The 25,246-nt window shown below is 38.0% G+C and overlaps 1 protein-coding gene across 4 annotated transcripts in view; it reads left to right on the plus strand.

The window, feature by feature from the left end:
• ELP4 (elongator acetyltransferase complex subunit 4) overlaps positions 1–25,246 on the plus strand; it is a 145,234-nt gene that overhangs the window by 313 nt on the left and 119,675 nt on the right. For all 4 annotated transcript variants that reach the window (XM_083349167.1, XM_083349166.1, XM_083349169.1 and 1 more), the window contains exons 2-3: positions 9,134–9,169; positions 18,537–18,658. In XM_083349167.1, coding sequence (XP_083205293.1) covers positions 9,134–9,169; positions 18,537–18,658 — 158 coding nt within the window. The remainder of the gene's footprint in view (positions 1–9,133; positions 9,170–18,536; positions 18,659–25,246) is intronic.

Below are 25,246 nucleotides of genomic sequence, written 5' to 3' on the forward strand. Positions count from 1 at the left end.
ATTTTTGTAGCCCCCTTCTCCCCGCCCTTTCGGGTTTTTGCTTTGCCTGCTGCAAGGTGGGCAAGCATCTTTAAGAAGCCTGAGAGAGGAAAGAGCAGGAAGCAGGAGCCTGAATCCTCCGCGTGGGAAGGTAGTCCCTCCTGCGGGGCGAATCCCAACGCTCCCTGCTGCTTCGGATGGGTTGGGGAACCGGTGCATTTGCACGCCCGGATTCCTCGCCGAAGAGCGGAGTGGTTGCCTTTGTAAAAAAAAAAAAAAGTTGTGTCTTGCAAGGGGCGTGCAAGAATCAGAACCCAAATGCAGTCCTCGTCTGCCTTCTCTCTCTGCTTTTAAACGACGTGTGCAGCAAAGCTAATAAACGGGCAACTACTTCACACTGTGGCTCCGGGTGGATTCTGTAGTACTAGACTTGTGTGTAACCTGAAGCTTGCGATGTAAAACAAGTAAACCTGCCGACGAGTTGAGTTGTTCCAGGCAGTACTATGTTTTGCATAGTTTGAATTTCGCACGGTTGCTGTAGTGTACAGCTAGTCCTTGATTCACAACAGTTCGTTTAGTGACCGTTCAAAGTTACAACGGCACTGAAAAAGTGACTTGTGACCATTTTTCACAGCTATAACCTTTGTAGAATCTCCATGATCATGTGGATCAAAATTCAGATGGTTGGCAACTGGTTTGTACTTACGAGACCATTGAGGTGTCCTGGGATCATATGATCATCTTTTGCGACCTTCTGATAAGGAAAGTCAATGGCAAAGCCAGATTTACTTAACAACTGGATTACTAACTTACCAGCTGCACTGATTCACTTAACTGAAGCAGGAAATATAAAATGGGGCAAAATTCACTTAACAAATGTCTTATTTAACAACAGAAATTTTAGACACAATTGTGGACAGAAGTTGAGGACTACCTGTATACCAGTCTCAACCCAGAAGCCTTGGCTCAACTTATATGTTCTGTATCAGAATGTTGTAACACATGGGTTGGGATGGCTGCAGTTGGAGAGTAAAATGTCTCATAAACCAGAAGGTGATTTAATTTCTATGTATGTTTTACAGACTCCAGGAAGATAATGCTTCTTGCTTCGTAACAGAGTTTTCTGAAGATCAACTTAAAAGTTAATTTGGCTAAAACTAAATGCCTGAGGAAGTGAAATACCTAATTGGGTGGGCGGGGGAGTTAACAGAAGATACTTTGAAAGTTTTTTTACGTAAATACAATAATGTATATTGTATTTAACAGTATAACTTCTACCTAGAAATATACAGTATCCCATACATTGCAGAATTTTTAAAAATTCTGTTGAAGCCCTTGTTAAAATCCTGCTCATTCTTCTTATTTAAATATAAAATTATTTGAAATGCAATAAATTATAGGATCTTTGAAATGTAATATGTGCTTAATTTTGAAAATATAACATTCTTCCAGCATGGGTTCCTCAATAAGTGCTAGACAAGAGTACTTTTATGAAAGGAATGCTATGGATGTACAATTATAGAATCTAAGTATTGGGAGGCTCCTTGGAGATCAGCTGGTCTAACACCCCGCCCAGTAAAGAAATCCAAAGTAGTACAGTGTACTTTGATTTCAATAAAGGATTAGACAAGATATCTCCTATTTTGGTGGAGAAGATGAACAAATGGGTCTAAAATGATAATGCAGTTTGGTTGATTTGCAGCTAGCTGAACAACCTCATTATGAAGCTCCTAAATGTTTTTGCATCGACCTGGATGCAATTAACAAGGAGTTTACACTTGTACTGTTTATAAATTATACCAGAAGCTGGAATAGAAGTGATGATAACTAGATTTGCACATGATATCAAGTTAAAAAGATCAAATGTTGATGTACATCCAACAATAAGAACCAACACATTCAGCAATAACAAAATATGCACCAATTTTAATCCTGATTCTGCAAAACTGAAAGAAATAAATCAATGCCAGCAGTAACTTTCTTATGCCACCTTTTTCTTCTTCAATTAGCTCTACAGTTTTATAGATTCTCAGTTTCATCCCAAGCTGTTTCCATAGGAAGACTTTACAGAGGAAAGGTAGTGGTGGAGGATAATGGCAGCTGATTGTTGTTGTTGCTGTAGACAAAAATGGAAATCCACTAGCAACGATTGTGTCAATTTGTATTTGTGGGTCTTCCTGGAGTTGTGGGTGTTTTATCACTGGAGGTCTTCAGGTAGAAATTGGATAGCCATTTGGCGGTGATGAAACAAGATGAAACAAGGGGTTGGACTCGGAGACCTCAAAGGTCCCTTCCAGCCCTATGATACTACGACAAATTTGACAAATATCTTAAATTGGGAATTTTAAAACCATGGCTCATGACCCCAATAAGGAATCACAAGTAAAGGTGAGATGAAATACAAGTAGATTACAACCACAATGAAGCCCAAAATTTATGTTTCTAAATGAGAAAATTGTTCAGTGAGTTTTGCCCCATTTTACAATCTTTCTTGCCACAGTGTTAAGTGAATCAGTGCACTTCTTAAGTTAGTAATAGGTTGTTAAGTGAATCTGGCTTCCCCACTGACTTTGCTTGTCAGAAGGTCGCAAGAGGGGATCACATAACCCTGGGACACTGCGACCGTCATAAATATGCTGTCTAGCATCCAAATTTAAGCACATGTGCCCATGGGGATGTTACAACAGTTGTAAATGTGAAAAAGAGTCATAAATTACTTTTTTTTAGTGCCGTAACCTCAGTCACTAAATGAACTGTTTTAAGTCGAGGTTAAAAAAACTGTTATTTGTTGCATAAATAAAGCTGGAGCATTGTCAGAACTTACTTCTGCTTTCTCTGGGCAATCCCATTGCAGGCTTACGCAGGCCTGTCAGGGAGCAAAACCTAGAATGAGTTATGAGACGGCCTAGCCATCTTTCGGAATTGCAGAAATGTTGTTTACTTTCTTGATGATGGGTTGTGGGACCCTGAGAGATGGCATGATGCAAAAAGGAGTTTGAGGGGTTTTTTATTGAGATTTTTAAACAAAATTTTAAGGGGATCCGGGAGGGGGGAGGCCCAAGGGATCCGGAATGAACTTGGGGGAGTTTGACCCAGACAGCAGTCCAGACCATCGGATGGTCGCAAGGGGGGAGTAGGGATTTGGGGGTGGACTCAGCTCCGAGTGAGGAGGGTCTTCCTATTTTGACAGTGATTGGGAGGGGCAGAGAGTGTGGGAGCAGAGGGCTCTATCGTAATCGGGAAACGGACCACTGCTGTCTTCAAGCGGTTGCCTGTTCCCGCCCTCATTGCTCTTCTCGCTCCCCCGGGGGCATAGGATTGCAGGACCCTGGGCTTAGGCTGGTTTATTTCAACACCAGGTCAGTGGTGAACAAGGCTCCCGCCATACACAATCTCATTGAGGAAAACGCGGACCTGGCCTGCATCACGGAGACCTGGTTGGGCCAAGAGGGGGGTGTCCCCCTCTCGGAATTATGCCCACCAGGCTTCCGGATGCTTCACCAGCCACGGGCCCAGGGCAGGGGCGGGGGGTGGTGGTGGTTATTATTAGGGAGACTCTTTGTCCATGAGAGGCCACTATCCCTCAGATAGGCGGGTATGAGTCTCTCCTTTTGAAGTGGAGTCCTGGAGTTCAGTTGGGCCTATTGATTATGTACCTGTCTCCCAGCTGCGTGTCAGCGGCCCTGCCCAAACTGCTCGATGTCTTGTCCGGGTTGGTGATTGAGTTCCCCAGGCTCATAGTTCTGGGGGACTTCAATCTGCCTTCCATGGGTGAGGCATCTGAGTTGGCTCGGGAGTTCATGTTCTCCATGGCGGCCATGGACCTGACTCAAATAATTCAGGACCCGACTCATAACGGAGGGCATGCACTCGACCTGGTTATCTCTGGGCAGTGGATTAATGGACTGGTAGGGGAGATTTAACCATCCAACCCCTGTCATGGTCCAATTGTTTCCTTCTCCGGCTAGACTTTCAGTACGCCACCCCCTGCCGCTGGGAGACGGAACCGACTAGGTGGTTCTGCCCCAGGCGCCTGATGGACCCTGAGGGGTTCCAGACTGAGCTTGGGACATTTCCTGCTTCCCTTGCCCACAACTCTGCCGAGGCCCTAGTGGTGGCCTGGGAGAGGGTGGCTGCTGGGGCCTTGGATCGAGTTGTGCCTTTGCTGCCTCTGACCCGTCGCAGATCCCAGGTGTCCCTCTGGTTTACCGAGGGACTCCAAGAGATGAAGTGCCAGAAAAGACGTAGAGAGAGCTGTTGGAGGTCCAGTAGATCCGAATCTGATCGAACACAGCTAAGAACTTATCTTAAGTTTTACCTAGTGGCGATGAAAGTGGCAAAGCGTGTTTACTTTTCCGCTTTCATTGCATCCGCAGATAACCGCCCAGCTGCCTTGTTTAGAGTGACCCGCTCACTGCTTAATCAGGGACCGAGGGATGACCCCTTGCAAGGTAGGGCTGAGGAATTTGTACAGTATCTGCAGGGCAAAATCGCTCAGATCTGGACTGGTTTGGACTCCGACTGGACAGAGTCCAGCGGGGTGAAGAGGGCAGGTCTTGGTTTTACCATTTGGGGTGAGTTTGACCCTGTGTCTTTGGATGATGTGGACAGGATTATGTGTAGACTGAGCGCTACAACCTGTTTATTGGACCCATGTCCCTCCTGGCTAGTTTCAGCTGCTGGGGAGGTGACAGGGGTCTGGCTCCAGGCAGTTGTCAACACTTCATTGACAGGGGGTGTCTTCCCCTCCGCATTAAAAGAGGCGGTGGTGAGGCCCCTCCTCAAGAAGCCTGCTCTGGACCCGGCCTCGTTAAATAACTATCGTCCGGTCTCCAACCTTCGCTTTGTAGTGAAGGTTGTTGAGAGTGTTGTAGCACGTCAGCTTCCGCATTTCCTGGATGAAGCGGACTATCTGGACCCGTACCAGTCCGGTTTCAGACCCGGTTACAGCACGTAAACAGCATTGGTCGCAGTGGTAGATGATCTCTGGCGGGCCTGGGACAGGCGTTGCTCCTCTGTCCTGGTCCTACTTGACCTCTCAGCGGCTTTTGATACCATCAACCATGGTATCCTGCTGCGATGGCTCGAGGGGTTGGGAGTGGGAAGCACTGTTTTACAGTGGTTCTCCTACCTCTCGGGCCGTTCACAGTTTGTAGTGGCAGGGGGGCAGAGATCTACCCCGAGGCCCCTTTCCTGTGGGGTACCTCAGGGGTCGGTTCTCTCCCCCCTCCTGTTTAACATCTATATGAAGCCGCTGGGTGAGATCATCTGTGGCTTTGGGGTGAGGTATCTCCAATATGCGGATGATACCCAGTTGTTTATTTCCACCCTGAGCCAATCCAGTGATGCCCTTGACGTGATGTCCCGGTGCCTGGAGGCGGTGCGGGTCTGGATGGGAAGGAACAGGCTCAGGCTAAACCCCTCCAAGACCAAGTGGCTGTGGATACCGACATCTCGCATTGTCCAACATGTTCCATCTCTTTTGATGGGGGAGAGTTCTTGCCCCCCTCAGAAAGGGCCCGCAACCTGGGTGTCCTCCTGGATTCACGGCTTAACCTGGAAGATCATCTAACCGCCGTGACCAGGGGAGCCTTTGCACAGGTTCGCCTGGCGCGCCAGTTGTGCCCCTTTTTGGACCGATATGCCCTATGCACAGTCACCCACGTCCTTGTCACTTCTCGCCTGGATTACTGCAATGCTCTCTACATGGGGCTGCTTTCGAAGTGCACCTGGAGGCTTCAGCTGGTGCAAAATGCGGCCGCGCGGGTGCTTATCAGAGTATCTCGATACTCTCATGTTACACCTCTCCTGCACAAGCTGCATTGGCTTCCGGTTGCCCTCCGGGTGCGATTCAAGGTGCTGGTAATTACCTTTAAAGCCCTACATGGCTTAGGGCCTGGATACTTGCAAGACCACCTGCTGCCAATGTCAACCTCCCATCGCCCGGTTCGCTCCCACAGAGTCGGCCTCCTCAGGGTTCCGTCGGCCAGTCAATGCCGGTTGGCAACCCCCAGGGGGAGAGCCTTCTCTGTGGGCGCACCGACCCTCTGGAATGAACTGCATCCGGAGCTGCGGACGGCCCCTGACCTTCGATCCTTCCGCCGTGACCTGAAGACATGGTTGTTCCAACAAGCGGACCTGGACTGACCATGGTTTTTAATTTGGTTTTTATTGTGTAAATTGTCCCGTGTTTCTTATATTCATTGTTTAATTCTTTTTTAATTTTTGTATTTTATGTCTCTTAATTTTTATTGTTGTGAGCTGCCCTGAGTCCTTAGGGAGAAGGGCGGCATATAAATTTAATAAATCCTAAATCCTAATCCTACTTTTATTTGGCACACACATATTCATTTATTCTTTACAAGGTTGTGGTTTGAGAACCACTGCCTTGGAAGTTAACCTCATCAATTCATAAATAGACCTGAACGTTGGGCCAATATGGTAGGATGGTTTAAGCTCTGGTAACTGTGCATCTAAATTTTAAAAAAATCAAATGCATTGGTACCAGATTGGGGAGATATTTATTACATTTATTTGCCTCCCAAAGTCTCAGGATGCTTCACAAGTAAAAGAATAAAAATGAGGGGGTGGGGAAAATACAATGAAAGGTAAAAAAATAAAAGAGTAAAAGATGGCAAGGTTAGCCAAATCCAGAACAGAATGAAAGAAAAAAAAACAAAAAACCCAAAGGGGGCTTCACTTAACCTATCAAAGGTCTGGGTGACGAATCAGGTCTTCAAGGCATTTCAAACATCTAGTACCTGATATCAGGTCATCCGGATCTTGGAATCTTGGATCTTCATTCCATGTGAAAAGTGCTGCTATAGACAAGGTGCACTTCTAGGGTCCCAATAGATGGCATTGTTTAATCAAAGGAACTCAGTGTGCCAGTCCTGCCAGATCAAATCAGGCAGATACTAGTTCCGTTTAATCACACTGTTTGTAAGAAAAATATAACACCTGTGGATTGAACATGAATATGAGCAAGTAATGCAATATAACAGAAAAAGACCATTGCATTAACAAAAGCTTTGTATTGTATATATCAGAGACAATAACTTCACTGTACTATCTGCAGAGTTGGTGAACTCTATCCCGTTTTGGTAGCACGTTTTAAAGGGGATATGGAAAAGCTGGAGTGGATTCAAAGACAAGATACCTGAAGGATAATGGTGGTGAAAGCAAGCTATGTGAGCAACAATTAAACATTTGATTAAATCTTGTCTTGCAAAGGAAAGACTGAGGGGAAGTATGATAGCAGTCCACAGATATCTGAAAGGGTGTCATTTGCAAAAGGTTGTACAGTATATTTATTATGAATTTATGAACTTAGATCAAAATGTTCAATAGTTTCAAATTAAAGAAGATTTAGGCTAAAAATTGGGAAATAATTTCTTAAGCAGTATAAGTGCTTACTTAGAACATTGTGTAACAGCGTTCCGTGCGCCTCTGGCGTCTAGTCATGCCGGCCACATGACCACGGAGACGTCCTCGGACAAGTGCTGGCTCTTTGGCTTTGAAACGGAGATGAGCACCGGCCCCTAGAGTCGGAAACGACTAGCACGCATGTGCGGGGGAACCTTGACCTTTACCTTTTAGAACATTGTGTAGGTTGAAGTCCACCTGCTGAAAATGATTAAGTAGAATGATTAAGTAGATACCTGAACTGAGCAGGAAATACTATATATATGATACCAAAATCCTTTCTAAGTCATATCTATATTTCTATACTATTTTAATGGGAATTATATTGTAAATAAACAAATGCATTAGAAATGCATTCATGTCATATGATATATGTATACTGTAACATACAAGATTGATATTTTTAAGTTAGTAGAGAGAAGTAATGTGGATAAAATAATAAAGGTATCCTTGTCCTTCTACTAGGTGATTTTTTCCCCCAGAATGGAAGCAGAATTATTGCCTTTAAAATAACTTTTAGTTTGATTTTTCGTTCTTCCATTCAGTTGTGTCTGATTCTTAAGAGACTGCCTGAACAGCTGTAGCTTTCCTGGCAAGGCTTTTCAGAAGTGTTTTGCCACCGCCTATTTCCTAGGGCTGAGATTAGGAACAATTGATTAACATTTGGTTTAATAAATAGTTTTCTAACTAAAAGTAGGTCTTGAAATAAATTATTATTAATCTAGAAAATTACAGTTGGTAAAATATAATGTTAAATATGCATATTTCTGCTAATGTAGCATTTTATTTTTTTTAATTTCCTTTTCACTCCCCAGCAAATCTTTATAGAGTTGTGGTGGGAAGATATTAACTTATTGTTCACATATAAGTGGCCCTTATAAGCAATTTCATTATAAATAGCACTTGCAACCTAACAGTATAGATAATGAAGCCATGCTGATCTTGTAAAATTATCTTGTAAAATCATACTTCATGTATGCATAAAATCCTGTCTGCCATTTACACACAAATATTCTAGAAGTCCTCCTCCAAACAGAAGCATACAGTCTAAAACACAAAAGTATGAAACTTTGGCTGCAGTTAACAGTTTAGTTTGCATTCACCAACCATATGGCTATTGACTATAGGCAAAACTGCAAGAAAAGGGATCAATTTTACGCTTAAGTGTGATTTTTTTATGGCTGTTGCTGCATCTCTGTTAATGCCAAGATAAATGGACATAATCTTTGCCAGGTCTTTGCCAACTAGTTTTTTTATATGGGCTAGGGAAATTTTAGATTCTAACACAGCTGAAGAACATCTTGTTGAAGAAACTTGTGTTCATCAATAATCAATATTTGGTACAAATAATACACTGCATATTAGCATCAGGTCTTGATAAATCATTGAAAAATGTTTTAACTGTATCTTATATTCAAATGGTTGCTCAAAAGGCATTATTTTACATGTGCATAATATTCTGACTGAAACAAAGGAATTTAGACTGTAGTAATACTATTAAAGAAGCTAAGTTACGTTTCATAGAGCCTTGCAAGATTTTTTCATTATACCATTAAAATAATTGTATACTACATTGTGATATGTAATTATATGTAGTATGAATGAACTGTAAAAAATATGCAGGTAATTAAAATGTTTTTCACATTGCACTATCTTCATGTATCATCTTTCTTTGATACTACTAATTCTTGGAAACTCTTCTTATTTATTAAATTCCTTTCGTTCTCAGGTGGAGGTTTGGCAATTGGAACCCTTCTTCTTATTGGTTAGTATGATATTTTTCCAATATCACACTTGCTAGCAATTGTACATGCATTAAATTATTAAATTCTCATTAAAATATTTTGGAAAGTATATCACTATTTCTACTTGAATGGTGTGTTCCCTTTATATGATTATTTTCCATTCCTGGATCATTGTTAATTCCCATAATAACTAAGGTTAAAAGTAGAATGTATTTTTCTAGCTTATTCAAATTGCTGAATTGTTTTTACTGTCTAAACATTTCCATTTTAATACAAATCTTGGAAAGAAGTATTCTAAGGCTATCTGAAACAAGACTTCAAACTCTATCAAAATGGTATAAAACACCTAATTTTTTCTAAACTTCTAAAAATACTAAAACATTAAGTGAATGACTAATGCAGCAGATATGTCAAACTCGCGATGTCTCGTGACGTTGCGCGACGTGTTGGAGCTTTTCCCCCATTGCCGGCAATGGGGTGGGCACGGTTTCCTTGTGACGCATCCAGCCTGTGGATGTGCAGTTTGACACCCCTGATCTAATGGCATTAGGAGATGTTATTCCATCAGGTGAAATGATATATAATTCCTTGATCTCGCCTCTCTCATCTGCTCCAGGAAATTTGGGGATTTTGGAGCCTGTTTATGTCATGAACTACTTTTAGGAAGAGGAATTGGGTATATATCTCCCCTTGTAATGTTGGATGACGCCCAGCTTAGCAAATCTTTATGTTATCTTACATACATTAACAATACACGTAGCCCTCATTTAGTGACTAAAAGACCATTAAGGTAGCCATTTAGCAAAGCTGTTGCTAAGTGAAACTGTGACTGTACTTGTGATCTTCAGCTTTGCTTTGCTTTACAGACTTGCAAAGGCTACAAACAAGAGGCTCAATTGCAAGGTTACTTTTTCCATCACTTTCATAACTGAATGATCACTGTACAAAACAGTCACTAAACTGTTGAGATGTTGAGATATTGCTGTAATTTATTTGAGAAGGTAGAAAATCTTATAGTAATAAAATCATTAAGAAAGAAGGAAAGATTATCCAATTGTTGATTCAAGAATATGGTATCTAAAGTAAGTCATACTAAAGAATCGGAAAAGTTAATTCATATAGACATGGGGAAGATATATGTATGATAGAATACATAGGCTACTCTCCTTCCTACAGAAAATGGTATTTACTTGGAATGTATAACCTGTTGCATTTTGCTACATAAATAATTCCTTGATGCAGGTTAAGTTGAGTCACAAATCTGAAAAGATAAAAATTCCTGCAGTATCTATCTCCTTTTTTTAGTAATTTACTAAAAGAAGCAAAAAATGTAAAAACACTAAATGGACAAATTATCATTTTTATAATATCTACAAATAGAAAAAAAGCCCTTGCTGAATTAAAATATGAAAAACGCTAGCTAACAATGGGGTAAGGGAGGGAATGTGTAGTGTTTCAGATACCAGAAATCCTTCTGTGTTACCATCTTGCTCCTCTAGCAATACACTTATCTAACTCTTAGTAATTTTTTTTATCCTAGGAAATCTATATTATTGAAGATGTTCTTCCATCAGAGAAGAATAAAATAGTGTAACCTTTAATGAGTCTGGAATCTGTTCTCGTTGATTAAAAAAATTCTAAAATCTTTAGTATGTACACACTAGTTAGAATGGATTTTGTCCTCTGTCCTCACAGTTCCTCTGTATGCCTGTCAGTCAAATATAAGAGAACCCCCAGGGCACATTTGGAGGCATGTGGGGAAGGGAAAAGGAAAATCTCCTTAGGTGACAGTTTTGCAACGTTATTATTATTAGATTGTATTCATAGTAAAACAAAGTTTGCTTAAGCATCAATTAATGTATAAGCCAAATTGATCATAAATATAGCTTAGAAACGACTACTGCATTTGTACAACCAGCTAAAACCATTCTTTAAAATGTATTTTATGTCTTGGTAAACTGGATGAATTTAAGTTTCTTCCTTTTCTTTGATGTGCCTTTAAGGCTGTATGACAGTTTTTTGCAGGAAAGAAATGTGTATCTCTTGGATTTTGTGTTTGTTAAAGTTGCAATAGTTTTAGCAAGAAAACTGTTAGTCTCTGAAAATCCCTAATAATGCTTGAATTTAAGAAAGCCATTGTGGAGGATAAGCAAGAGTCCTTGATCTGAATGTGCAAAATGATAGTTCCAAAATTCCTACTGTAATAGTGATTTCTCCAGTATTCTTTCTATCCCCACACACAACAGAATTCACTTTAGCAAATGTTAATCTTTTATATTTGACTGTATTGAAGGAAGATACAGAATTGCCATATCAAGAATGTGAATGGTGTATATTTGGAGCAAATATATATATATATAGGTTCTTTATAGCTTCCACAAACACAACCAATGAGTAAACATTAATATGGAATTAACAATTGCTTCAAACTTGTAAGATTGTGTTGCTGATGTGAATGAAGTACAAAATATACTAAAAAATGCTGATTCCTAAAACCCTGCCAAAATTATTAGAGATGCAATATTTTTTTTCTCTAAAAATTGACAGTATACATACTTAACTTCATTTTGTCAAAATTAGTGGTATTTTCTAAAATGAAACTGCAAATCTTATATAACTGTCATTTAAAATATTTTTCTTCATCATGTTCTTAGGAAGGACCCACTTCTTAAAGGTTATCTTATAAAGGTTATCTTTCACTTAGTAGCTAAGGTCAGGTTAAAAAAAGCTCAAATTTTGGGGAAAGGCAGGACTCTTCTTGTTCAGTCTAAGCCTTGAAGCAATTTCAACTATTTTAATTAGCTACCTTTTTTGTTTTAGGTATGCAATTTAACCTATTTCACTTGTCAGTGTAATTGACTTTATCACCTTTTGAAAAGTTGAAAGATAATCTTTAGCAAAGTACAAAACAGTGATTTGCTAAATATAATTATACAAAATACAAGTTGTCAAATTTTACTTTTCTCCCGATGGCAATTTGCCAAGTAATGTAATGTGTATGTTTGCTAACACTGTATTGGCATGTGCTAATTAAAATACACATATCACAGATTAACCTCCTTTAAGCTTTGTGACTTTTATGGACATTTAATAAAATATTTCATATGCAATTTTAGATACTGAAGTTGATTAAAACAATCTCATCTGATTAACTAGGGCAAATTGTGTGAGTTCTGCAACTTAGAAAATGTTCACCTTAGGTCACAGTATTATTCTATAGTACTATGAATAATGATGATGATTTAATAGTGATTTATTATGACAGATTCCAACAGTAGACTAACCTGTCTGTCTACATAAAATTTACTTGCAGATATACTACACATAGTTCCCTTTCCCAAATACACATTTGGTGTGTTACCTACATGAAAATACAGATAGTCCTTGTGTTACAGTGGCAGTTGTGATGGCAATTCTGTCACTAAGTGATGCAGTCATAAAGTGCAATGTCACTTGGCCACATCACTTAGTGGCAGCAATTCCAGTAGTCCTGGTTGCTGTCATTAAGCAAGGACATACATGATTGTGACTGCTTACTTCCCTATGGCTTCCCATTATCTTTCCATGTGGGAAGGTGGCAGGAAGTCAGAAATCGTGATCACATGACTATGGGAATGCTGCAGTGGTTGAAACTCTTGTCAGTATCATTCATTCAACACCAATGTAACTTTGAACAGTTACTGAACAAATGGTTGTAAACCAAACTGAGGTTATAGTATATCAAAATGACAACATAACCATAGCAATGTCATGATGGAAACTGCCTTTATTGTTTCCCAACATCGATATAAGTTATAGATTTGCCACAATGAGGTATGTTTTGTTATTTGCTTCCTTTTGGACTTTATCATCATGGTGATAAAGTCAAGTAGATGTATTATGAATATAGGTTTGCTCAATATCATGCATTTAACCTTTATATTGACTTGTAGCTTTAATACACTGGATGCATATTTACATGCATTTATTAAAAAATCATTATTAATTTTCTGTGCTTTTGCATGATAATTTTAATTCCTTTGGAATGCAAATGTGTGTTAGGCTACATGGAAGATGCCTTGGGACTGAACTTCTTTTTTTTCCTATATATTTTATTCATTTTTTAAATATAAATCACTTAATAGTTGATAAACAGTGTGTTTGCTGGGTTTACATTTGTAAAGAAAAATCATTAACAATTGGTTTCTATAATCCATAATCCACATAGTACCTTTAGTTGATTTCCCCTTTTCCCCAAAATGTCTTCTTTGCAAACCTTGAATTAATGCAGTTCTCATTTTAAAAAAAAAACCTCTTTAGACTCAATAATGGGATGTATATAGCAATGTATAGCAGTATTACAACACTGGATTAATAAGAACAAAGCAGAGATGATTTTATGAAATGTATCTGAAAAAGAAAAGCAATTATTACAAATAACAAAGTTTAACACCAGTGTTGCTTAATTGGTTGATTGACTGATTGATTACATGCCATCATGTCACTGTCAACTCTTATCACATTGATAGATTTTCTCAATGACAGTCATACCTAACCTGAACTTTCAAATCTTCCAACAGTGCACTTACTGCCACTGTAACTCAGTCCATTCACTTTGCTGCTGGTCATTCTCTTCTTCTCTTTTCTTCCACCACTCCCAATATTAATCCCTTCTTTGGGGTCTTTAGAGAAGGCCTCTTTAGTGGTAGGTCTTCACACCATGTGTCCAAAATAAGGTAATGTGAATCTGATCATTGCTACCTCAAGTGGGAATTGTGGCTTGATTTGTTCAATGTTACATTTCTTTGTTGTCTCGAGTGTCCGCAGTTTTCTCAGAAGTCTTCGCCAACACTAAATAACGTATCGAGGAAGAATGGAAATTCCTATGAAACAAGATACAGAAGGCAAGATACAAAATTTTCCCCACAAAAAGGAAGAACTAGTGACATCTAAAGAGGCCAGTTTGAGTGCACACAAAGCTCTTTAAAAAGAGAAAAAGAACACATACAGAGAACGGAAGAAGGGAAACATAAAAGAAGAAAATAATGTAATCCTCAGACCCTTGGTCAGAAAGGCTAACACTTCAGTTGATTTGAGATTTGGAAGAGATAACAAAAACAACAAACAGTAATTTTAAGAATTCTTGTTTAAAATTAAAAGGAATTTCAAAAAGCGAGTAGGTCAGTTGTGAAGAAAAAAATCATGAATTAATAATAAAGGTAAAGGTTCCCCCGCACATGCGTGCTAGTCGTTTCCGACTCTAGGGGCTGGTGCTCATCTCCGTTTCAAAGCCGAAGAGCCAGCGCTTGTCCGAGGACATCTCCGTGGTCATGTGGCCGGCATGACTAGATGCCAAAGGCGCACGGAATGCTGTTACCTTCCCACCGGAGTGGTCCCTATTTTTCTACTTGCATTTTTACGTGCTTTCGAACTGCTAGGTTGGCAGAAGCTGGGACGAGTAACAGGCGCTCAACTCTGTTACGCGGCACTCGGGATTCGACCCACCAAACTGCCAACCTTCTGATTGACAAGCTCAGCATCCTAACCCACTGAGCCACCGCGTCCCTGGGAATTAATAATAGATGAGAGTAAAATTAAACTTGTTAACTTTTTTGTATGTTCTTGCAGAAGAGAAATATAGTCTTAGTTAATCATATTCAAGGTTGACTCAGCCTTCCATCCTTCCGAGGTAGGTAAAAAGAGGACCCAGATTGTTGGGGGCAATTAAGCTGACTTTGTAATAATGCCGCTTGGGGGGGGAGCCCTAATAAGCAGGCATATACATAGAATGAAGGCTATTGCTAAGCACATTGGTTTGTGCTTAGATTGTAAGCCGCCCTGAGTCTTCGGAGAAGGGCGGGATATAAATAGGATTAAAATAAAATAAATAAATAAAATATTTATGCCACCAGGGAAGGAGGAATTACAGCTTAGCAAGGATAAGGATTGAGCAAGAGAGAACTTAGCTAATTTGAATAAATTTAAATTGCATCCCAGGATCCTCTGTTTTTCAACATTTTTACTCATGACTTGGATGAGTGAATTAATTAGCAAAGTTTGCTAGTGACAAAAAACAGGAAGCGGGTAAATACTTTAGGTAAAAGAGAATTTTTAAAAAAAATGTTTAAAAATACCTAGACAGTCTTGAGTTGAATATAATGAAATTTAAGAGGGAGAAATGTAAAGTTCTACATTTAGGTAAGAAAAATGTAAAGGATTCAGCTTGGCAGCAGTACATGTGAAAACAGTCTGTGTATCCTTGTTGACCACAAGTTAAACATAAGGTGGCATTGTGTTGTCTTTAAAACAACGAGTGCTATATTGTGCTATATTAATAAGGTGATGCTTCTAGGTTGTGGGAAGTAATTGTACACTGGTCAGAGTTTTGGCGTATAGTTTTCTACAGCACAATTTTAAAAAGAATGACAAATCGGAGCAAGTTCAGAAGGAGGCTATGAAGATGATAAGACCAAGCCATATGAGAAATGGTTAAAGGATCTGGAAGTGATTAAGCTATAGAAAAATTAGCTAAAGGGAGATATGACAGCAGTCTTCAAATAGCTGAAAGATTTGATTTAAGCAATTTAAATATCTGTCCATCTCAGTCTATGAAGTGAGACTTAAAATAAGTGGAGAAAAAAGCACAATTTTCTCACTATGCAGACTCAAATAAGTAATATATGCCTGGATTTAAAAAAAAATCCATTTTCAGTCTATAAGACAACTAAGCCAACCAACCAACACAATAAAGCAGTTGTTTTCTGGTGTTTCAAAGGGAATACCAAAACCAGACCTTATGAGAAGTACATTCACACTAAATATTAGGAGGAATTTCCTGACTATTAAGTATTCAGTTCATGGGCAGAATACCGGATGAAATGATGAGTTTAGCTATCAGAAATGCTCTGTTTGATGCTACAATGAACAGGGAGCTGGACCAAATTACCCCTGTGATACTGTGAAAGTAGAATAACTATAAGAAGAAAAATATATATACTTCAAGAATGGAATGGAAAGTCAATGTAAGGAAGAAGGATGTAGAAACTACTGGGAACAGCATTGTGAAAAGTGTTGTGTGACAGTTGGAATGAAGCTGTTATTTTTCCCCTCTACAAGGAGAAATTTAGCAAAAAAAAGGGTGGGTAGCTTTGAGTACCTGGGAAAGTGGCAAAACTCTGTTATGATGTACTCTTTTAATGAGCAAAATTTGAGAAGTATAATGAATGAGAAATAACTGCCAGTTTTCAGCAAAATCATTATAAAACATGGTCATGTGATTGAGGGACGCTGCAATGGTGTTGCCAAGTACCCAAAGCATGGTCACGTTACTGTGGTGGGGCTGACCCCATCCTGGTCATAAGTCCCTTTTTCAGGTCATAATTTTGAATGGTCACTATGTTATTAGGTAATAAGTTGACTACATGTATACTGATGTGTGGGTGTGGGTGTGTATAATAAGGATTTTTTTATGGTGAGAACAGAATAATCTGCAGTGAACGTTAATTACAGTGTCTGCTGTTTATAAGTTTGTGAGCACTTTTGAATTTTCAATAGTTCTGCATAATTATGACTTAAAACACGATTTGTTCTAAAACAAATAAAGACAAAGAGAGCCCAGATACACAAATGGACCAAAACATTATACTTGTTCATTGATATTTTTTTTAAGGAAAACGATCCAATGCTACATTTTTGTGTGTTTATGTGTAAACAACACTGTAAATTATAGGATGCAACAATGCATGTAGCAAAAGCCAAGGTAGTTATGATTGCCATGAAAATTAGGGTTATACTTAGTTATGCATAGATAGTAAGAAATAGAGTAGATAAATGAATGTTTTGGATATGTACTTAATTTGGAAAAGTGATGGATTAATAGATTCTAAAATATTTTCAGAACATTTCAGTATATATTTTTCGTATTAAATTTTAACTGTGGTGGCACATCTACTCTAGTAGTATTCAGGTCATAGCTGACACGTAACTCATTTTTTTCTAACTTTTGATGTAGGCTAAAGTTGCCTGCAGCTGCATCTCTGAACTCCAAGCAAAGCACCAAAAATATATGTTGGTTCACTTTCCCTTTTGTCAGATTTTAATATTTAATGTTACTTACAGTTGAATTATTTAAGCTTCTTTAAAGTATAGAAGAATACAGCATTTCCTTTACTTTCCTATATTAAGAAAATATTTGGAGAAATATCTGAACAATCTAAACAAGTGATATTTTTTTAATCTTTCTTCCAGTTGATAAGTACCAGCTATTTTGTTTTTGATATTTTAATAAATTCAGGTATTCTCTAAAGCACAGATGATGGTGGAAAGTATCTTGACATTTAAGAGACTAATTAAACTATAAATTGAATATATCTAAGGCTGTGTTTATGGTAAATCAATTTATGAAAATGACATTTGATTTAATTGTTATCTTGAATGTATTACCTCAGGTATCAACCAAATGCATGCCTTTCGGTGGCTAAAACTGAAGGCAGTATTGATATGAAATAAGATTTTTACAATGTTTTCCCATTTATATTTGTTAGATATCAACAAGCATGTTTGCCTTCCATGTTTGCGACAACAGCAGACAACAGACAGTTCAAGAGTGGAATAAGATAAACATTTACTCCTAGAGATCTACTGATACATAAACTATTAGGCTCTTTACTTGGCACCAGGCTTAAGTGTAGGAAACCAATTTGAGATAACATATTGTAGTCTTACGATCTAGTTGAAGAATGGTGATTAAAATGGTTGACCTTTAATAATCGTAGCTAAATAGATCACACAGATCCAACAAAACCACTTCCAGAATAGAATCAGAACAGGACGTGCCAGAACTAAGGCAAAGCTCTTTAAGTGGAAAAGGGCTAAAAGCCCACAATGCGACTTTGGTACATTGGTACAAAGAATAACACATATACTGGTCGTTCGAGAATTTCAAGGCACCTGTGATGATCTCATTGAAGCCACATCAGAAGCAATTAGACCAATGGGGCAATGGGGTGAGCGCGGTTTCAGTATGATGCATCTGGCCTGTGGGCCGGCAGTTTGACATGCCTGAATTAGATGGTCAGCTTCCTTAGATACTGAATTATAACATCTATCCTAATGCCATTCTAGGGCGCCATATTATGGTGATTTTATTATGGTTTTACCTTAATTTAATATCTTATCTCATATACTATATTGTCCACATTCTTTACACATCCATCCATCCATATATATGCTGATGATTTATTTAACATATTTTGTGTTTGTATGTACTGTATAATGTATTTTATTTGTGTTGTATATTGGGATTGCATGACCTCTGTAGATGCGATACACTAAATAAATAAATAACAAGCATGTTTGCCTTCCTGGTAATGTATCTGTTTTCTAATAACGTGTATATGTTTCCTGCAGAGGAAGATGTACATGGTGTTTACTCCAATCTGTTGTTCAAGAATTTCCTTGCAGAAGGAGTAGTTTGCGGGCATAATTTATTTATTGCTTCAGATAAGGAGGAGCCTGGTATTATTCTAAAGGTAAAGAAAAGCTTCTTCCATATAAATGTTTCTTAATGTATGTATTAAAACTAGCAATTATCATATGATATCAGAGTATTTTTATCCCTAGTAATATTCTAGAATATGCTGATTTTTTTATCAATTAATATGGGAGATTCAGAGAAATCCTAGAAAGAGAAAAAGTCAGTATTATGTTACATTCAAGAAATTGCAATAATAAAATCACATATGAGCTTTCAGATTTTAGATTTAGATTTAGATTTAGATTTATTGAGATTTTTATACCGCCCTTCTCCCAAAGGGACTCAGGGCGGTTCACAGGGCATAAATATAAACACCAATACAAACATTAAAAAATAATTAAATTAATGCCCAAGTTAAAACCAGAATAATAAAACAAACCAATAAAAAACCCAAGTACCCCCATCTGGCCAGACCCGCTAGTTCAAATAAATGGGTCTTCAACCCGCGACGGAAGGATCGGAGGTCTGATGCCATCCGGAGCTCGACCGGCAGTTGGTTCCATAACGCCGGAGCACCCACAGAGAAGGCCCTCCCCCTGGGGGCCACCAGTCGACATTCCTTTACAGGAGGCACCCTGAGGAGGCCCTCTCTGTGGGCGCGCACAGGGCGGAGGGGAGTCGACGCCGGCAGCAGGTGGTCCTCGAGGTATCGCGGACCCATGCCATGTAGGGACTTAAAGATCATAACCAAAACCTTGAACCTTACCCGGAAGACAACTGGCAAGATTTTGGCTTGTCATTGGAGATAAAAATGACTGATTAATACTTTTTATGCAATATCTATTGTTCTCTTCATCTTCTGATTTTAATGCGTTCAGTGTTGAAATTAAGCTTACTGGTTTGAAGTTGGATAACAGAAGAGCATTGGGGGAAGGGAAATAAGAAAAATACAGATTTTTCCTCTTAGCAGGAAGCAAATTGAAGACCAGAATAGGCATAGCAGTAATGCAGAATGGAAGAACAGGGGTCTGGGGTGGGGTGCAATTATATTGAGTTTGTGTTGGGGTTTACCCTGCAGCCCCTTGTGTTACCCACCTCATTATGGTATTTACAACCGTTGTGGCTAGAGAGAGCTCCAGAGTTGCAAAACACAGGCTGGAGACCATTGGCTAAGTTTGCACAAGATTCTTATGCTTTCCTTCCCACAAAAGATTGCACCCATGTACTGTATTAAACTATTTATAGAATAGTTGGTGGAGAAGAAAGATAATTTGTGAAAATGTCCTAGAACAGAACACAATCTATTATGCAGGCAGTCTTATTAGCAAGTTGCACAGTTAAAATGCTACACAAAATTATCCATTCATAATAATTTAACAGAGTATGTGTGCGGGTTTTTTCATAGATCATAGAAGTACAGGTCCTTTAATTGGAATTAACTAATTAATTAAATTGGTGGTCCAGTATGGAAAAATCCTGATTCAAGTCTTCCCTAAGCCATACAGGGAGTAGCTTTAGGCCAGTTATACTTTTTTAGCCCAGTCTGTCTGAAACATTGGTTGCTGTTAAGCTCCAAAAGCCAAGTTGGTAGATAACCTAAGTTATACTTTAATTAACTCTTTGGGGTTTTTATTTTGTAATATTTTGTTTTTATTGCTTATATATTTTATTGCCTACAAATTCATTTTATTCCTTATGTTTGTTACAGATGAAAACATTCTTTTTATGAGTGTGTTAATTGCTATGACTGCTTTCTAGACAAATTTTACTATGCCATAAAATTGGCTTTTCTTAAAAGCTAATATACTGTACAAAAACCTTAGCGGAAATAGTTTATGTTAGATATCTGATAAAAGAGTACATTTAGCTGTAATATGATGCTGTGATGTAAGTTATACTTTGTGAGAATTGAAAATCTACATTAGAGTATGGATTTTAAATTTTCCATTGTCATAGACTTTCCATCATAATTATCGATAGTTCCTTTGTTGCCTAGCATATTGGTCACTTTTATACATTGAATAGTACTGTAGCTATTTTTAACTAAATGGGAGTTTATGGTTTTTTTTATAGTAATGAAGGAAAATATTGCCTGTTCTAGAAAGAAAAAAGATTGTTTATACATCATAATTTATCTTAAAAGTGTGTAATTAAAAGACAAGTGGAAAATAGAAATGTCCCATCAGCTACTTATGATATGTTATATGATCACCTAGCAATTTACCCATCATCTTTTGAAAACATATACGTGTCTATTGTAGTTAAAACTTCTGTAGTAAGTCAGCATTAAGATGGGACATTGTTGAAAAATTACACTCCTGTTAAAAATCCCTTGGAAATACATACATAAAGCTTTAAGCAAAATTTTTAAAACATTTCTGTCTCTTTCTTTCATATAGTTATGGTCCAACATAAAAATTTGCAAAAGGAATAAAGTGAATCTTTAATGAATTACTTATTTATTTATTTACTTTGCACTTGTGTCAGAAGCACCAAGGTGCTTCCGGGTTGAAAGGATTAGACAGGAGCGCCCAGTTGGGTGGTTGGTTCCTTTCATGATCCCGGCAGGAGCTGGAACAAAGGACAAGAGCTCACCCCACTCCGTGACAGCACTCAGGTCCCGAAAATGAGCTTGCTAACCCCCAACCCAATGCCCTAACCATGAAAGCCACCATGTTCCTTTCATTACATAGTTTTTAAAAAAACCATTCAAAAAGTGCTCTTGGAAAGACTTCTGTAAGCTAGACTGGGTGAAGGAATACAAAACACTGGTTAGAGAAGATATTGGAATGCTGAACAGGGGTGAATACCTGACACAGCATTCGTGCAGTTACGGCTTTGAGGCCAAAGGATAAAACGAGCTGCAAAGGTTTTCAGGTTAAGGAGCAAGGGGTTACTGGTACAATTATTTTCATACTGAGCTTGGAACGTTGTCTTCTCTCACTTGCATCAGGGCCCTTGATAGGAACTGGGCTTTCCAAATGATTTCATTGGAATTAAATTTTGCGTTATGTTCATACCCATCACATGTGCTTTTGGGAAAGACCGTTTGAAGATGTGGATCTTGATATCTTCAGGATTTTTAAATTTAAGGTTTTTTTATACTTTAATGTTATTTTTTTTAAAAATAATAGGCTTCAGATATTTTTTTTTCCTTTCAGTAGCTTTGCTTACTATTACTCTATTTGCTTACTATTACTTTGCTTACTATTATTATTATTCTATTTTATTCATAAAATGATTTTAAGGTTTTCCTTCATTAATTTAGAAATATGGAAATATATGAGGTTGGCTAAGACCATACCTTAACAGTCTGATAAAAGAGTGACATATCTTTAATTCAGAATGCATTTATCCTTTGAGTCAAATGTCCATTTGATTTCAGTATATTTGTATCTAACATATGTTTTCCATATGTGAAAATATTTAGTCCTGTAGTTCTGATTAGATCCATGTCAATGTTTTCTGTTCTGAATATTTTAATAAATATTAGGCAGTTTTAAAATTAGATTTTTGTATGGAAATGTCATAATTCATTCTTGGATTTTTACCAGAAATGCAGAGAATGACTGTTTTTAACCACATTGTTAGTTCAGTACCTAGATCCAACTCTCTCTCTATCCTTTCCACCTGAATCAAGGTAGGTTATACAAGTTTTTGACAGATGCCTGGAGATAGTGCTGAACTGGATGAGGGCCAGAAAACTAAAGCTGAATCTAGAGAAAACAAAAGTGTTCTGGTGAGTTGATTTTTTAAGCCTAGGAATTAGAAAGATAGCTTTTGCTGGCTGAGGTAACATGACATCAAAAGGAACAGAGCCACACCTGTTCATGACTCCATCTCTCAATAAACTTACAGATTCATTGACAAGAGACCTTGTAACCAGGGTTCATCTGCTGCACCTCCTGCAGCAGGACAGGAAAACATACCCTCGTGGATCAGTGCTATCATAATCTAATGATGACATATGTGTAAAACTTACATTTCCAAGAATGGAACATCCCACAGAAATAAAGAATACTCTGTTGCTCCAAACAGAACACCACACCCCAAACTTCATAAACTTTCTGTTTAAAGAGTGAACTTCAAGAAAATGGCTGGGCCACTCTGAGCAGCATGATCTGGGCTCAGAATATTAACTATTAGGCTACTTTAAACAAACTCCAGAAGGTATACTTAATGCAGAATTCAGCGATATTGTTTAATTTGTTCTTCTAAATAGGTTGGATCATAATAATCCTATAAGCAACACTGGTTTGCTGTTAGCTAGCAGGCTAAATTTAGAAAGTGCTAGCACTGCTATATAAAGCTCTTAAAGGGTCAGGACTTACATTTGAAGGATCACTTTCTCTAATATTCCAGAACACAAAGGCCTTGTTTCTGACCCCAGAAATTAGTTCAGTTCATAATGTGGTAATCAAAAATTAGGCTTTCTTACTTGTAGTTCCGTATTTGCATTTGCTCTGGGGGAAAAAAGGTCCTGTATTTGAATCCCTGGCCACCTTCATTATTCTAATCCAGAGTTCCCCAACCTTTTGGGACAGGTGGCCTGGAGTGGGGGGGTTTGAGAAAAGAGGGGATGATTTTGTGTAGGGGGTAAATGTATGAGTGGATGTGTATGAACACCCATTGCTTGTGCCAGTGGAACCGTGAGCACTCGCATGAGTGGGACCGCAAGCGCCTGCGATATTTATGGTGACGCTCACTCGAGTAGGGCCACAAGTGCCCATTATGGGAATAGCTAACATGTTTTTGACAAACCACTCAGACCCGCAGCTTATCTTATTATCTAAACCAGGAATCCAAAAATTGGATGACGTATAAACCACGGACAGAATTGGGAGCCAGCATAGAGCAAGCAGAGCTGCACTACCATGCTGCTGATTCATCTCTGTGCCAAATATGATCAAATTATGTCCTCCATTGGAAAAATTCCCATGTTTTCCCCATTTCTACCATATTTTTCTTGCTACAGAAAATCTGTTCACGAGCTGAGTTAGAATAACTATACTATTATGAACCATCTGTCTAGACTCTGGGAGCTCCTGACAATTTCATCAAAATAACCATTGCTAGAAATAAATTTTATGGATATTTCTTTAATAAGCAAAAAGTGTTCAATTATTTACCAAATGTATTCCTTTTGTAATCTAGGTTCTAGTTAACCATATGTAATATTTAATAATGAAATAGATTTCTTTTTTAATACATCATTCTGTATGTACTGATAAAAATAGTAACTTATTTGTTCAGCTTTGAAATATTACTATGTAAATATAACTTCAAATATTAATTGATAGTTACAGTTTTAACTGCAACTGTAGATTTATCAGGCTGACAAATCAGTGAATGCTTATCAGAACACAGAGGTTTGAAGATGCATAAATAAATCATTATAATTTTCAGCAATATTTATTTTTTAAAAAAATTGGAAAGATCAGAGTGGGCTTTCCACATACAACATGGATTATATTACTAAATAATAGCACAGTAGTAGTCCTCCAGCATTTAAAATAGCTTAAAGAGAAGTATGATGCCAGTAGTTAGTGTAATGCGTTGGTAATTAAGAGACTGTGAGGTTAACCTTCATTAACTGTTGTGGAATTGTGTCTTTGATTTTATTATACCCCAGAGACTAGGAGAAAAGAAAGAGGTCACTGTATTAGAATCTGACTTTGTTTAGTACATCTGCCAAAGAATGCAAGCAGAATGCAAGAATGCATTCCTAACAGAGGGGAATAATAGAAATGCAAGATTTATTTCAATATTAGTTAAAGGAGGAAATTCCTAAATATTTAGAGATACAAAGGCACACTTTCAATTACATTAATTTTTCTGTTTTCTCTGTAATCTTTTTTGATTACAAATCTTCCATTGGCATTGTGAATTGTGTGCATATGTGCTAAAAGGACATTATAATATAAAATATACATGACAGAGAGAAAGCTATTTATTTGAGTTTATGATTTTAAATAGAATTATCCTTTCTTCTCTTAATTCTGTTAGAAACTTGTGGAGTTTCTTGTTTTTCTGTTTCAAAATGAAACCTGGAGGGACATGTGTCCTAGATCTCTATTGTTCTGTAACTGAATGAATGGTATTCATAATTTTATTCTCCAGACCATTCTAGTTCATGTTTATGCATATGCAGCAGGATTCTCTTCTGCTCTAGGGAGATTCTTGATGTGTGCAAGCAGTGTTTCACTTATAAAGGTACACAATCCAATTGGGAGGTAAAATGAGGAAAATCAAATTGCTACTTAATGGTTTAAGATTATATTTGAATGTGTTACTTTGGCCTGTACATAGATAAGAAGATTAGTCCATATATTACTGGAAAGCTAGCCAAGACAATGAGTTTTCTATAGGTTTATTGAGAATTTTTATACAGTGATTGATGGGGTGGATGGATGGATGAATTTATTTTTAACCAAGCCTTCTAAATATATTGAGGTACAAATATCATCAGCTTCTGGTTGGGGAAGATTGACCTAATTTTTTTTCCTTAAAGGTTCTATGTGTTACTCCCATCTTTGCTTTACGCGCTTTTTAAGAAACATGCAATATATATGAGAAAGGTATCCATGATCCTCCTAGGACAATGCTGCCCAAGTGGATATTTTTGGATAAAATTAAGATACTT

The sequence above is a fragment of the Vipera ursinii genome (assembly GCF_947247035.1).
Source record: "Vipera ursinii genome assembly, chromosome: 1".
Classification (NCBI taxonomy): Eukaryota; Metazoa; Chordata; class Lepidosauria; order Squamata; family Viperidae; genus Vipera; species Vipera ursinii.